The 14,804-nt window shown below is 31.9% G+C and overlaps 1 protein-coding gene across 1 annotated transcript in view; it reads left to right on the forward strand.

Annotated features, from left to right (window-relative positions):
* Positions 1–14,804, forward strand: part of LOC128389845 (neuroligin-1-like) — a 68,819-nt gene that overhangs the window by 43,516 nt on the left and 10,499 nt on the right. Inside the window, 5 exon segments of the mRNA XM_053349486.1 lie at positions 5,469–5,959; positions 6,048–6,250; positions 6,252–6,428; positions 6,571–6,722; positions 7,379–8,163. Coding sequence (XP_053205461.1) covers positions 5,469–5,959; positions 6,048–6,250; positions 6,252–6,428; positions 6,571–6,722; positions 7,379–8,163 — 1,808 coding nt within the window.

Consider the following 14,804-nt stretch of genomic DNA (forward strand, 5'->3'; position numbering starts at 1 on the left):
AATGAGTGAAAATAACTGAACAACACTGTATAATAATCATATTATTAAGTTGCAGTTAAGGTCAAGTATTCACCTCCCAATATCGTTTCCATCGTCCAGAAACCATTATATCGAAGACTTCTCATTGTTTGAGAAAAATAGTCCTGCCGTAATTAAAGTTTATATGCTAACGAAATAATATTATTCATCATTAACTCAGATTCATCGTAGGAATCAAAAGTTAGAGCATATTAAACTTATATCGACTATTTTTCAGGTAGTCTATATGTTATTAGTTTTGTGGTTCATTAGCTAATCAAATACCAATTGAGTTCCATTTTTTTCATTCGAAACAGTTTATAATCAGTAATATTATCTCCATGATATAATGATTGTGGTAAAACTGTCTGTAGATTATTGTTTAGATATGGTTATCATTTTAGAAGAGAAAATGGTAAAACTATAAAAAAAGATTTCAAAAGTTTCATGTTCATTTTTAACAAATTCTAAATATGATAACATAAAATATCTTCATGATGATCGAGATGAAATCTGATCCATTTGCAAAATATAGCGAACTCAACAGAAAAAAAACTTAAGTTCTAATATGGTTTTGCATCAAACGATGTACATGATGATTGAATATCATCTGTGTTTAAAAGATTAAGCTCAATGATGATGTTCATGAGTTCGGAAAGGGAAGATATAAGGTATAAAATAACTTGGTAAAATTCAGGGTTAGAAAGTGGGTAAACTTTATATTCTATCTAAGGTTTTACATGGAATCTGAATCTTGAATAGTATTCAAAGTTTGAGAGAATTATAAGGAAAAATTTTTTTCCATCATGATTCATTTTACAGAATTGAAATGAAATACCATGTGGAAGATGATGAAAGGTCATCTCACTGTAACAATAATCAACATGATAACAATGACGGAGAAAAAAGTTCTGAATTTCTGATGATGGGTGAAGATTAAATGTACACAATTGAATATAAATGCAATCTGGGTGATGAAAGTATATCAAGAAAAGTTCATTTTTTTCAGTCAGGGAATAGAAGGAAAAAACTTTCATGAAGAAAAATGACTTTTTTCCCCTTCTTATTCATAACTATTCATATGACTATTCACATGGTCATTAAACCTCATGAGATTGAATGGATTTCATTTCATGGGAAAGTAAATGGTAACAACAATAAGATTGACTTTTACCTTTTTCCAAATAAGTTTAAGGTGGAAATTTTTTGTCGCCATGAAAGAGAAAGAAAAATTTGAATCTGATTTCTTTAGTTCAATGAATATGAACACAACTTGGAAACAGGAAATCAGCTAAAATTTTGACTGAGAATTTATAGTCTTCATGATAATCTTTGCTCTATTTTCGGTCTCTTATTTTCTGCTTACCCGAATTTTAATTTTTGCAGATTTCATTTATTTCCTCGGATTGCTTAGCATTTACCTGGAGATTTTTTGTGTTTTTTATCTTGTTACTTGATTTATCTCTCCATCCTCATGGTATATTCAGATCAATATTTTATCTTTTCTTTGAATCTCACTTCAGTATAATGTATTATAAGCATGACAATCATGTCTTTCCAATGAGTAGTCTGTGTATTTTTCTGGTGTGTTGTTGTTTGTACATTTACTTTGTATCGTTTATATTGAATTCATTATAATACAAATCAATTGGACAAAGTGACATCTCTACAGTTGAAGTTATTTGGTTAAAGATGTTGTTATTACAATTTCTTTTCGCGAAGATGAGGATGAAAAAGTATGTACAAGTGGAATAGAGTTGAATGAAGAGGTGGGAGGGAGGTAGAAACGTCAATAGTTGGTCATCCATTAGGTTAAAGGCTATTCCTTTGAGGGTATTCATCCTTTTCTCTTCGTTTTTTTTGTTTCTTTCTTTACATCTTCATTCCTTTCTCTTCCTCGCCTTGACCACGTCTTTCACTATCACCACCTTATCTCCATCTTTCCACCCAAAAAGAGAGAAAGAGAGAAATCTATTCAATTGACTAGTTAGTTGTTTATCTCTCGCTCTAACTCTCTCTCATCTTGAAACTTTTCCTATTCATTGGAAGTATCATTTTCATCAATGTCTTTATCCACCATCCAATTGACTTACAACACAACGGTGATTAATTGCTGATCTCAATTACAATGGACAAATAAATTGCAAGCAATCAATTGATTGTTTTGTCCTCCTAATGAAAATAAGAATCGCGATAAAGTGAAAGTTTTTCAATTCCATTCCATTAGATTGTAAAATATTGAAATCATTGTGTATGTTTGGTTTGGTACGGTTATATTGATAAATTACCCTTTAATTATTTAGCTTAGTTGTATTGATATTTTGACTGAAAAATTTTGAGTTAATCAGTAGATAAAAGCAAACTAATTGCAATCGCTAAGAATATCATGTAAATTAATCAATTGATTATAAACTTAGATCAGTGACAATCAATAAGAAACCAATTTTCCTAATGATGGAAAACAATTAATTGCCATTGATTATACATTAATTGTATGTGCCTTATGTTAGAGGCGTAATTAAAACCAATTCATTGTTAATGATGATTGACCAGTCGTTTGGTGGTCAATCACAATTATCTAAATGTCCAAGATGCTGATTAAAGTTAAGCCACAATTTTGTGGTCATTATTTTTCATTCACAATCACAGATAAGTAAAGGAAAGTCTAAGAGAGAAGGAAAACTTTTTGAAACTTTTTCTCAATTCGATCGATTCTTATTTCGAGCTCTATCAGATGGATTGTTTTTTTGAGTCTTTCATTTGAAGTTAATTGTCACAATTTAATCAATTTCTTCTTTGATAAATGAGATGACTTGTTAATTGTTTGACAATGAAGAAGAAGAATGAGAAAATTAGAGTGAAAAGTTTGATAACATTGAAAGAACAGGAAGTAAAAGGAACCAAAGAAAATAAAAGTTCTATGTGATCTGATCGATGAGGAACGATCGTGAAAGAATGATAAGTGTATGAATATTAAATATGATGAACTAACCTCAGAATTCATGGGACAAGATAATCAAAGTGTCTAAACAGATAACGAGCCATTCGAATGTGGCTCTTGGAGCGGAAAATTTTGCCACTTTCGAACTTTCAAAATATTCTCTTTTTCTTTTTTTAATTTCTTTCCAATTCCAACGGAAAAAGAGAGAGAGAGAGAAAGATGAAAGATGAAGATGATGATAGTTTGGAATTGAAGACGATTCTTTTTATCTCTGAGACACTTAAAGAATTATTCAGTTGAACGAATTCATTTATGGTTCAAATGTTCTTTGTGAATTTCTTACACTTACTTTGAACCTTTCGCTTCCTCCCGATTCCTCCTCTTTTCTCTTATACTTTAGAATTCAGTTCAATTCTCATGATGATGAATAATATGATAAAAGAAAATCAAATCTTTCTTTTTTCTTTGACAATATTCTATCATCATCATCATCACGGTTATCATGATATTTATGTGAATAAAAGCTATTCCATTTTTTGGCCTATCGAACGATAAATCTTATGAACTTAACTGAACCGGAAATGTTTTCTCACTCGATTTTCTTTTGTTTTTCCTTGCTTCCTGTTGGGTGTTAAGCATCAGTTTTATATTCAATTTCAATTATTCTGATATTCAATTGAACATCGTGAACATAACATACTCATGATTTCTCATTGTAAAAAAATTATCATGTAAACTTGTAGGGATTTATAATGATTGTTAGGGATTTCCAACAATTCCATTTACAGATTTATATGTTTAGCACTTGAATTAAAATCTAAAGATAATCTTCGGGTTATTTTGTATAATTGATGTTTTTTTCATTCCAGATAGAATAGATTGGAAATTGTGATTTCATTTCTCTCCATGGTGATCATGTAAATTGTTAAGCTAATTACGAGTTAATTGTTTTTCTCCAATCCAATGGATTCTTATCCTTTCATGAGTTAATCCTCAGTTTTCATCAGTATGGATTAACTGAATGAAATTTTCGCTAATTCATTTCATTTAGACCAGAGTTTTATTCTAGTGAACTTTCTCAGGTCTTTATTTTTCTGTATCAGAACTTTTTTAATGAAAATTTTTCTATTTCTAACTAAATATTGACACTTAATGTATTGAGGATTGATTTAAATACATTTCATGGAAAAACTCATGAATATTCACCGAAATTAGAATTTTTTTCAATTTCTTATTTCAAATTCAATGGCAAACTATCTGAATGAAATTCGATAGAAAAAAAAGTTCTGATGAACTGAATTCAGCCCTGAAGATGCACTTATCTCATCATGTAATGAACTTAATTATTTTATTTTTTTTATAATGATTCAGAAATGATTTGCACATTAATCCTGGAGTGATTAGTTAATCAGATCAACTGATAGGTCAAAGTAATTAATTTTATTCATCAGAATATTTTATCTAAATCAATGAATAAGTTTCAAACGATAATTAATTGAATTTCTAATTGATCAACAAGAAAAGCTCAAATTATGAAGCTACGATCGAATTCATAGTTCATTTGATTATTATATGGAAATGAAGTAAAATTAACTCTAAATTTAACTTTCTAAGGATCTTACAAGTTCATCATGATAAGTATCAAGAGTTGAAATGAACTTTTTTTCGTCCTACGCTGAGTTTTCATTAGATTTCTGTCTCTTTTTTGTTGATGAAATTCCTGAATTCAAGCAAACAAGCAAAGTTGTTAGTTAGTTAACAATCAACATGGCTTAAAGTTGGTTTAAAATGTAATGATTAAGCTTATGCTTTATAATAATCATCATGATCGTTTTCAGAGTCATGTTTAAATTCATGATAGTCATCACAGCATTTTCATGGATATAAAACATTTTCCCACCTACTACTACTACTACTCTCTCTCTCTCTCTCTCTCTCTCTCTCTCTCTCTCTCTCTCTCTCTCTCTCTCTATCATTATCATCAATAAAAAATGTCTCTCGGTAAATTACATCTCAAGAGGACAATTTAAATAACTGTCAGTGAAATGAGTTCACAATTTAATTGGATTTAAATTCAACCTTTTTTTGATCATCGTCATGAAATTTCATGAACTCAGAGAGGATATGATATGATAAGAAGGGGAAGTTGAATATTGAGCTGCTTGTTTTATTGAGATTGAAATTCTGTAAAGTGTGTATGTTAGCTCATGGTGTTTGCATGATAATATAATTGTCACTTTAATATTTCTCAATTTCAAGTCTTACATTATTTTAGACATTTGGATTAAGAGATTGGAGATTAACTTGAATTTGGGGATTAGTTAAAAGTGAAAATTAATCACCATTGATTGAGTCAATCAAAGTTGATTGATATGATTAAATTGGTGATTGTCTAATTTAGATATTTCCTTAACATCATTTGAAATTTGATCCAGAATTTGTTCAAAATGATGATGAATTGAAAATCGTTCAAATTTCAACTTTTTTGTTTACCTTTGTATTTTTTCAGGGCTTTTTCATCGAGCCATCATGCATAGTGGAACTGGATTATCTCCTTGGGCTATGGCTTCAGATGCAGTTGATTATTCAAGGAGACTCGCAGTTCAAGTGGGCTGTTTACCTTTGGGGGGTCAGGGTGATAATTACCATCAGTCTGGAGGGAATGATAATCTTCATAATGTTGATTATGGTTCACAAATGATTGATTGTTTACGAGGCAAAGACTTTCGTGATTTAATCCTGTCCGATATTCCAGTTCCCTCTCAACTGACCAGTCTTGGTCCAACGATAGACGGCATTGTGATACCAGATATTCCTGGAAATTTAATGAATTCTGCTCAATATAATCAACTTTTCGGTAATATCGATCTTCTAATTGGAACAACCAGTCGGGAATATTTTAAATTTACTGGGAATGAAGAATCAAGTGGAATCGAACCAGAAAAACAGAATAAAATAGTTCGAACCTTGGTTCGTAATCTGTATAATTTTCATCTCCAGGTAATATTGAAAAAAAAGATAAAACAAATTAATCGATCAGCCGAAAAAACTTTGGAAAAAAATTCTAAACAATCTTTTTTTCTAATAGGAAATATTTCATACAATTTTCAATGAATACACTGATTGGACCAAATATGAACACACCCTGAAGGACAATCTTCAAGCAACAAGTGATATAATTAGTGATGGAACTGTAATATCCCAAGCCATTAAAGTCGCTCAACTACATTCAAAATTATCTTCATCCTCAGCTCATACCACTTATTTATATACATTTGAATATTCAACCAAAAGGAGATTATCATTCATCTGAAGGTTGTGTTCATGGTGAAGATTTGGCTTATATTTTTGGTTCGCCTTTAATTGACCCAACGATGAGTTTGGGATATTTTATTTCTGATTATACTCCAGAGGAAACTGAGCTATCAGCTCGTTTAATCACCTATTGGACCAATTTTGTCAGAACTGGGTGAGTTTATCTTTCAGCTCAAGTTTCAAAATTTCAATGATGATGATTTTTATTACCATGTAATCAGCATTATCTTTGGTGCAATTTACCTTAATCTTAATCCTCTTCATCTTAATTCCTTCGATTTTCATCCTATTATCAGACGAGTTGATGATTCCCGTTCAACAAGTAAAAGTGATTATAATCATGGTGATAATCATGGTGATAATGGATATGAATCAAAACCATCATCTCTGAAAGAAATCATTTCATGGCCTCAATATGATGAACGAAGTCAAAAATATCTATCAATAAGTAATCATCATAAAATCTCATGAGAATCAAATCATTATCATCACAATCAGAATCGTTTCTTTTTTGCCCTGAATTGGGTCCCTTTCTCAATTCTGACTAAATATTACTTATTATTTTCCTTTCGGTTGTTATTTTCTTGTTTACTACCTTTTCTTACATTAGATACATGTATATATTGCCTTAAACCATGAGAACACCGAGTTGAGAATACAGAATTTTCCCTCAAAAAAAGGGAAGAAACTTTTTTATTTCTCTATTAGAAAAGCAAGGGAAAAAGTTCTTATTCCTTTACTCTTCCTACGATTGTCTATTAACATGTTCAGAACTTTTATTTTTCCCTGAATAATCTTTTGATCCTTCATCTGATTGTTGATCCCTTGCAACCATCAACAACAATCAACTTAATTGCAATAACTCTAATCATGAAAAGAAAATAAACAAAAAATTCTGTCTCCACTTAAGTTTTCATTCACCATCACCACCATGACCCAAGACTTAATCTTACGAATTTTTTTTTTCGATTTTCAATCAATTCTTTTAGAAAATAGCAAAAACTAATCCGTTATGATGATGATGATGATGATGATGATAACCATAGATGATAAGTTACTCTAATCGTTGGAGTTTTTTGTTCTCTCTTTGCTTTGTCTTGTTAGATTTAGAACCAATAGTTAAGGACCATTACCGAGCTCATCAGCTGAGTGTTTGGCTGAATTTAATTCCAAAAATTCATCTACCTGGACCTGGACCATTAACCTACCAGCATCATCTTTTAACTGACCATGATGACCTATCAACCTATGATGGTTTTGTGAGGTCAACGGCAAGTTTTGCTCAAGCAATGATGAGAGGGTTAACATCATCTCCATCATCTAGTGGTCATCTATCAATTGAAGGATCACCTTTAGATACTTTAAGTAATAATAATCATTATCTATCTCAAAGTCATGGATCAGATAATGATCATCGAAATCAACTCACCTCATCTTGGCCTGGATCAACTCAAATATACGGAACCGGATCTAGTTTAATGGCTACAAGTCCAGTATCTGTGATAAATAATACAAATAGTCATGATAATAGTAACCCTAACAATCAACCAAATAATAGTAATCTACCATTTTCTCAGCAACAGCAATTTAGTGATCAACAGAAAGTTAAATCAATGTTACCTCAGTCAACGTCCAGATTATCAAATGGATTGAAACAGATTAAGGATGAATCATCATCATCTCAATCGTCATCATCTTCATGGGAAGATTCATTTCATTTTAAATGGAATGGTCCATATTCAACAGCCTTAAGTGTAACGATTGCCATTGGATTTACATTTTTAATCCTCAACGGGTTAATATTAGCTGCCTTTTTTTATAAAAGAGGTAGACCCAGTCAACTAACTCAAAGTGTTAATGATTCATCAACAATTAATGATAAATCAAGGGTAATTATCATGTAGCTTTCATGAAATTTTATCAATATAATATCAAATCAAACAAATTCACCAAATGATAAATTATCGTCTTTACAGTATCTTGTACAAAAACTGACGGAACAAAATTCCGCTTCATTTTCAAATCAGGACGACAAACGTTACTGTGAGTTTTTGTGCGACATACTGTACACTCTGCGTTTAAATGTTGACAGAGTACTAGTAATACAGTAGCGGCAGTGACTTTGTGCACGTGTAGGATGTAAGAAATAGACCTCGAGAAAGTGATTGAAAGAGAGTAAGCAATGAGAGTGAGTAAATTGACAACTTATGACAGTTCACCAATGCGAGTGACATAAACCTCTAAAATGAAAAGGAAGTGGGGGAAAAATGAATCAATTTGATCAAGAGGATTTTTATTAATCCATTCAGGATCATTTTTCAGCCAATTCTACTTCTTGAGTCACCCAGAAGCGGAGGTTTATATAATACTTCACCTCGAAGCACCAAACTGGTGCTTTTGGTAGGTTTGAGAGTCAATCCAGAATGAAGCTAAGCTAATTTTGTCAGAAAAATCATGTAAACAATAATCTAATTAGAAGTATTGAATGGGGCCCCAATCAACAGAGTTGACTCTTTATGGATTCAAAAAGTGGGTCATATGGGTCATATTGACGCCATGTAGACTCAAAGAATTTTGAATCGTTTTGACTCTTTTTTGACTCACTTTGATTCCGAAATTAATAGTATAATTTTGAAGCAAATCTATTCAAAAAGTCAACGAATCCTAATAAATTTATTGACAAAGATCGTAGATTAATAAGAAAAGATATCCAATTCGGATTATAATTAAATTGAATGTAGAACATCATGAAACAATAATCAAATACAAGAGAATCTACATTGTTACATGTCATTTGATTTTATTGAAAGAATCATTGATATTTATGAAACTAATTATTGAAAAGATTCCATTATAAATAATCGTATATTCATTTTTTTTCTAAAAATCGTCATCTTCTGCATCAGAATCGCTCAAAGAAAAATTTGAATTTCCATTATCCATGATTGTTGATCCAAGCTCTAATACGCCGTTAGAATCTTCGTCTTGTATCTTTGATTTATTATAGTCAGTGTTCAAGGAACAAAGTACTTTAATTATTCTTGATCTGACTTTGAAATGGAACTTCTCAGAATATCGCAAAATACCAGATTTTCTAAATACATGATCTAAATTCAAATGAAGAAAAATGGTAAATAAAAGAACTGAACACCTAATTGCTTCTACAATGAAAACTCACTTATAAAGGCTTGAACTCTTTTTTGGCCCAATGTATAATCAAAAGTACCAACTAGTCTTGAATTATAAGGATTCTTGAATCCCCAAATATATGACAATGGATACTTGATTTGTGGTTTCTTTTTCTTTTCTTCAATAAGCTTTTCAATATCCCTTTTTGTCATAGTCTTTTTTCCCAATGTAACATCATGATAATAAGACTCAGGAAAACAGAAACGGACTATTTGGTATGCAAAAGATCCTGGATCACCAATGGTTGATTTTTTGAGAGCCATCTCATATTGATCTAAATCAAATTGAACCGAACCTTCAACAAAAATCATGTTCTTCAGAATTTAAGAGAGCGGAAATGAAGAAAATATCGATATTAGATAATAGAATTTTGAATTAATTTAACGGTTACCTGTGAGCTTATTCTATAAGTCTCATCCTCATCGGGCACATGGTTAGCTAATTCATCTTCTTTTCTTTCATTTTCATTAATAAATGTATATATACTCTTTAAAGCTTTAATTACCAAGATAACAGTTGATCCAGTAGTATCAAGATCAGATAGAAAAATCTTCCTTCTTTCAAGCTCTTTGAGTAATTCATCCAATTCTTTCATATTTGAATCAGTCGTTACTAAATCAATAGATGCTGTGTCCGCGCCTGGTGTAACTTTGTCAAGACTACGTGAAGATCTTGATTCGATGGTCCTTTTATCAGATTGGCTTTCCTGATTTGGTGTAAACTCAACAGTTTTAGTTTTCTGATTAGAAGGAACTTTATTTTCAACAGATATTCCATCCACTCTTAAATCTTTAGAAACATGATCAAATATCTTCTCTAAAGTTCTCGGACCTAATACACGTTTATCAGGAGAATCATCCTCTGAATCCAATGGCTTATGTTCCAAAACAGTTGTTGATTCCAGTAGCTTTATCACTTTAGAGTTAAAACTCCAACCACTGTTTCTTTTTAGATTCTGCTTTAGACAGAGTCTCACCATAGATATTGAGTCTGAGAAAACGGAAATTAGATTTTTATTTCAACACAATTTTGATTCACTCACCTCCACATGCCAAAATTTGACAAACAAGATCTTCGGACTTTAGAAATATCTTGAAATAATTTCTTTGCTTATCGAGATAATCATCAAAAGGAAGAGAGAATCCAAAATCCTCAAGCTGAGATTCTTTAATCTTAACAAGTAACGGCTGCGAATAAGGTGAATGATCTTTATCTAGAATGAGAGGCAAAATAACTGCAAAAATCAAACCATCACTCAGCTCTGTTGAATTGTAGGTGTTTGATTCTTCAACTAGATTTTTCATTCGTTTGGAGCTGCTTGTTGCACTTGGTTCTGTTGATTGTATCACTCTTTTTGTGGGAATATCATCACTTTGAATCTGAGCTGGATCATTATTCGTAGATCGATTTGATGAACGTAACACAGGTTGACTTGATCTTTTATCTTTTAAACTATTGGGTCCAAACACTTTCGAGGCAATAGGCTGAGAACAACTTTTTAAATTATCAAAAATACTCACACTTTTCTTCTTGGCACATTTTAAATTACTCTGAGTTGACATGATTGGAAAAATGACTTAGTCACAACTAATTGAGTAGAATGAATGATCAATTATCTTGTTGCAAAGACTTTTTATTTGAAATGAGAAACAGAAAAATTTTGGAAATGTGTAATTGAAAGTAATAAATACTAAATTGATTGGTTGGTTTCAGAAGAAAAAAAAATGAAAATAATTTGATTTGAGATTCTAATTAGAAAGGTATTTCAATCACAATTGTGATTGGCTTTCACCTTTAGATTTATCCTCTTGAGGATTAAACATTTAAATTTGTGTTTTTATGTAAACAATTTTCTATGGAAACAATTTTTTTAGAAGCGGAAACGGAATTGATCAAAGATGATGAAAAAAAGATTATTTTTTGAATTTTTTCATCATTTCACTGAAAGCTTTTTCTGTTAAGTAGCCAGAACTGAAGAGATGTTTAAGCTGCTCTTCAGAAAAATTGACAAATGGATTTTCTGTCGACTCACTTTTCGAAGATGAAATATCTTGATTATCATCACTTTCTCTTCCAGTATCTTTGACCATGGAAACAACCTCAGTATTAACACTATTCTTGGTAATTTGAGTACTTTGAGCTTCTTCATAGTCACTTCCATCGTCCTCGTCATCACAATCATTTTCTTCGTTGTCATCTTGTTCGAGCTTCTCTTCTTCTTCATGATCCATTTCCGAAGCACTGGTGTTACCCCCTTTTTCAGTTGTGACCGCACTAACAGTTGATTCATTAGCTTCAAGTGTTTGATCCATGTTTTTATTAACAATAGGATATGATAGATCAATCTCAGCTTGAGGTTCTTCTGTATAAGATTCAATAATCGTTTTCGAACTTTTCGAAGACGATGGCTCGTCAGACTCGGTTTCTTGAATTTTTCTTTTCAATTTTGTCATTTGATTGACTGTGCGCATTTCTTGTTCACTGTCACAATATCCAGATTCACTGAGGTGAGAAAGATCTTGAGGTAAAGATGGTTCCTTTATCGGAGTCGAAGTTAGTTGGACAACAGGTTGAGTCATTGGGTAGGCTGGTTGTTCCAGATTCGATTCATTAGAAATGACAGTATTTGATTTTCGATTCGACTCACTGAAACTACTTCGTGAACCACCAGAAAAACATGGGATTGATGCAACAACTGATGAACTTGTTGTTGGATGAGACAAGACGTTTGAATCAGGATTAGATTCAGGGTCGATTCCTCTCATCTTCTCGAGATTATCAAAGATCTGTTCATCCTCAGAGTGTTTTTCATCTGACGATGTGTAAATCTTACGTCGAGATTTTCTTGTTTGTGGTTGATGCCAATCATCGTCATCATCACCTGAACTACCACTATAATCACTTTCTGATTCTATGTAATGAGCTCCATGATTCTTGATCGATTCAATTGTAACCACCTCAGATGCTAACTTAGTACGTCGATAGTGCATAGATTTTGACAATGATGTTACCAAAAGCTTCTCTGTAGATGTATCGTAGCTTGTTCTCCCACAAGCTCTCATAACATGATCTATAAGAAAATTAAAGTTAATAGATCAAGATTCTAGATTTCGTTTTTACTTACCAATCAAAGCTTTAAATCGAAGCTCTCCCAGACCCGTCTCGATAGGACCTGATACTGGATTAGTTAGTGGGAATTTATTGTTCCAAAGCGTTATCAGCGATTTTCTCCCGCCTGATCCACGAAGTGTAACATCGGAGATCCAATGAGTGGGGAAGCAAAAACGAACAATGAGAGTTAGGACAGCGGCTGGATCACGATCCTCCATTTTCTTTCCGAATAACTTCGTAACTCTTTTATATTTAGCACCGATTAGTGGCAGAATACCCTCTAACATGATCTTGTTTCCATCTTCAAAGGTTTTGTCAACTGGTACAATATTAGTGTAAGCAGTAGGCTCAGGTTTTGAATCATTATCGATCACTGAGCATTCTGGAAGTTTCAATTCGTTGAATAAATTGAGAAATGATTCGAGAACTTTTATAAGTTCCTTGAAATATTTTCCATGTCTGTCTAAACAAGAAATCGAAGAAACAAGAACCTTGAAATTCTCTAAATTGTTACGAATTTCGCTGAGTTTACTCTTGATCGTAGCTTCATCAGTACCAGGATCAACAGCTACGTTTTCAGACTCGACTTTCTCTTGTTTTATTTCTGAAGCATCTAATATCCGATCTGGTTGATCTTTTTCCAATTCCAAGTCGACTGTGATAACTTCAGCTGTAGAACTGGAAGAGCAATTTTTATTTTTTCTTTCGAGTCTCTCTCTTCTTTTGATAGTTTCTATCCGTTTAATAAAGCTGTCGTAATGAGATCTTGATATTCCTACCAACTGATTACCAGTAACTTGATTAATCACTAAACTGTTAATATTCAACCAACAGTTGATTTTTGTTGACAGTCTCTGAATCTTGTAATTTTTGGACTTCACACAAAAGATCTTATAATCTGCCATAAGATCTTGTGAATCGTCTAATTGAAAGAGAAAAGATATTAGAATGAGAATTTTAAGTGGAATAAAAATCACACTCACCTCCTATGGCTACTATCATTGCCGGAACTTTGTCAACACCTTCAACAATAATTTCAATCAAATTATCAGGGTGCACTCGTAAAGGTCGTAGATCTTTAGGAATTTTTTCACTGTCCATTTTGAAACCAACAGGAAATGTTTGTTCACCGTTTCGACCATCTTTGATTCTAATCAAAGCAAGTAAAACTTTCTGGTCCATTTTCAAACTACAAATCGTTCCGATGAGAGTAGTTTGTTTACTCAAAATTTTTGGTGACTTTTTAACACTATTAAAAGGCTTATTTAGCCTTATGGTGTGAGTTTTTCGCGATCGCGAATTGTTCATAAAATTGATGACACAAGATCAAGAATAAAACTACACAGCGATCAACGGAAACTCAAAACTAGATCACAAATTGTAAAAACAATGTAAAAACTAACCACGTTTTCTTTTAAAAATGATTTAAAAAAGTTAAAAAGATTTCACTTCCGATTTTGATAAAATTGAATTCACCTCGTTAACAACAACTGATTAGATAAGAATAGAATAGATTAGATATTCTATTCTCCGTTGCTAAGCAACAAGAAGAATAGAACAAATTAATTGTTCTTTTTGTCTCCTTGGCAACAAAACATGTGGTTTTTGTTGCATTCATCTATCAATTAGTAATTTTTGTTCATTTAATTAAATGTTGTCATTAATTAATAAAATCTTATATCTTACTAATTAAATTGTCTTAGTATTAAGTGAAGTGTGTCGATTGAGTGCTCATCTTTAATAGTTAGTAAAAAATGGATATAAATCAATATTCAGTGAGGTCTAAAAGGACATTTAATAGACTTGCAAGGTCAAGACAACAATTTGAAGTTTCAAATTATTTGGACGGTTTACCAAATTTTGATCAACAAATTAGTGAAGAATCAACGGAAGAACTTGACGATCAATTTGATTACAACAGTGATGGTTTTGAAAATGACAACGATGATCAAGAGTTCGAGATATTAGAATCTGATCAAGTCTGTGAAAGAAGAATAGTCGAACCAACCAAACGTGATTATTTAGAAGTGGTTTTATCTTCGATGATGTCAAATGGTGGTCTTAATTTGACCCAAGCAGAAATGATGGTAAACTTGGTGAATAACTTAAATCAAAGATTTTCTAAGGATCCGATTATTTTACCAAGTGCCCGTTATCTTTGGGATAAAAGGTCAAAAGAAAATCCAGTTGAATCATATATTTTATGTGACAAAGGCCATGCTCATGGTCC

The sequence above is a fragment of the Panonychus citri genome, unplaced genomic scaffold (assembly GCF_014898815.1).
Source record: "Panonychus citri isolate SS breed McGregor unplaced genomic scaffold, ASM1489881v1 Contig00111, whole genome shotgun sequence".
Classification (NCBI taxonomy): domain Eukaryota; kingdom Metazoa; phylum Arthropoda; class Arachnida; order Trombidiformes; family Tetranychidae; genus Panonychus; species Panonychus citri.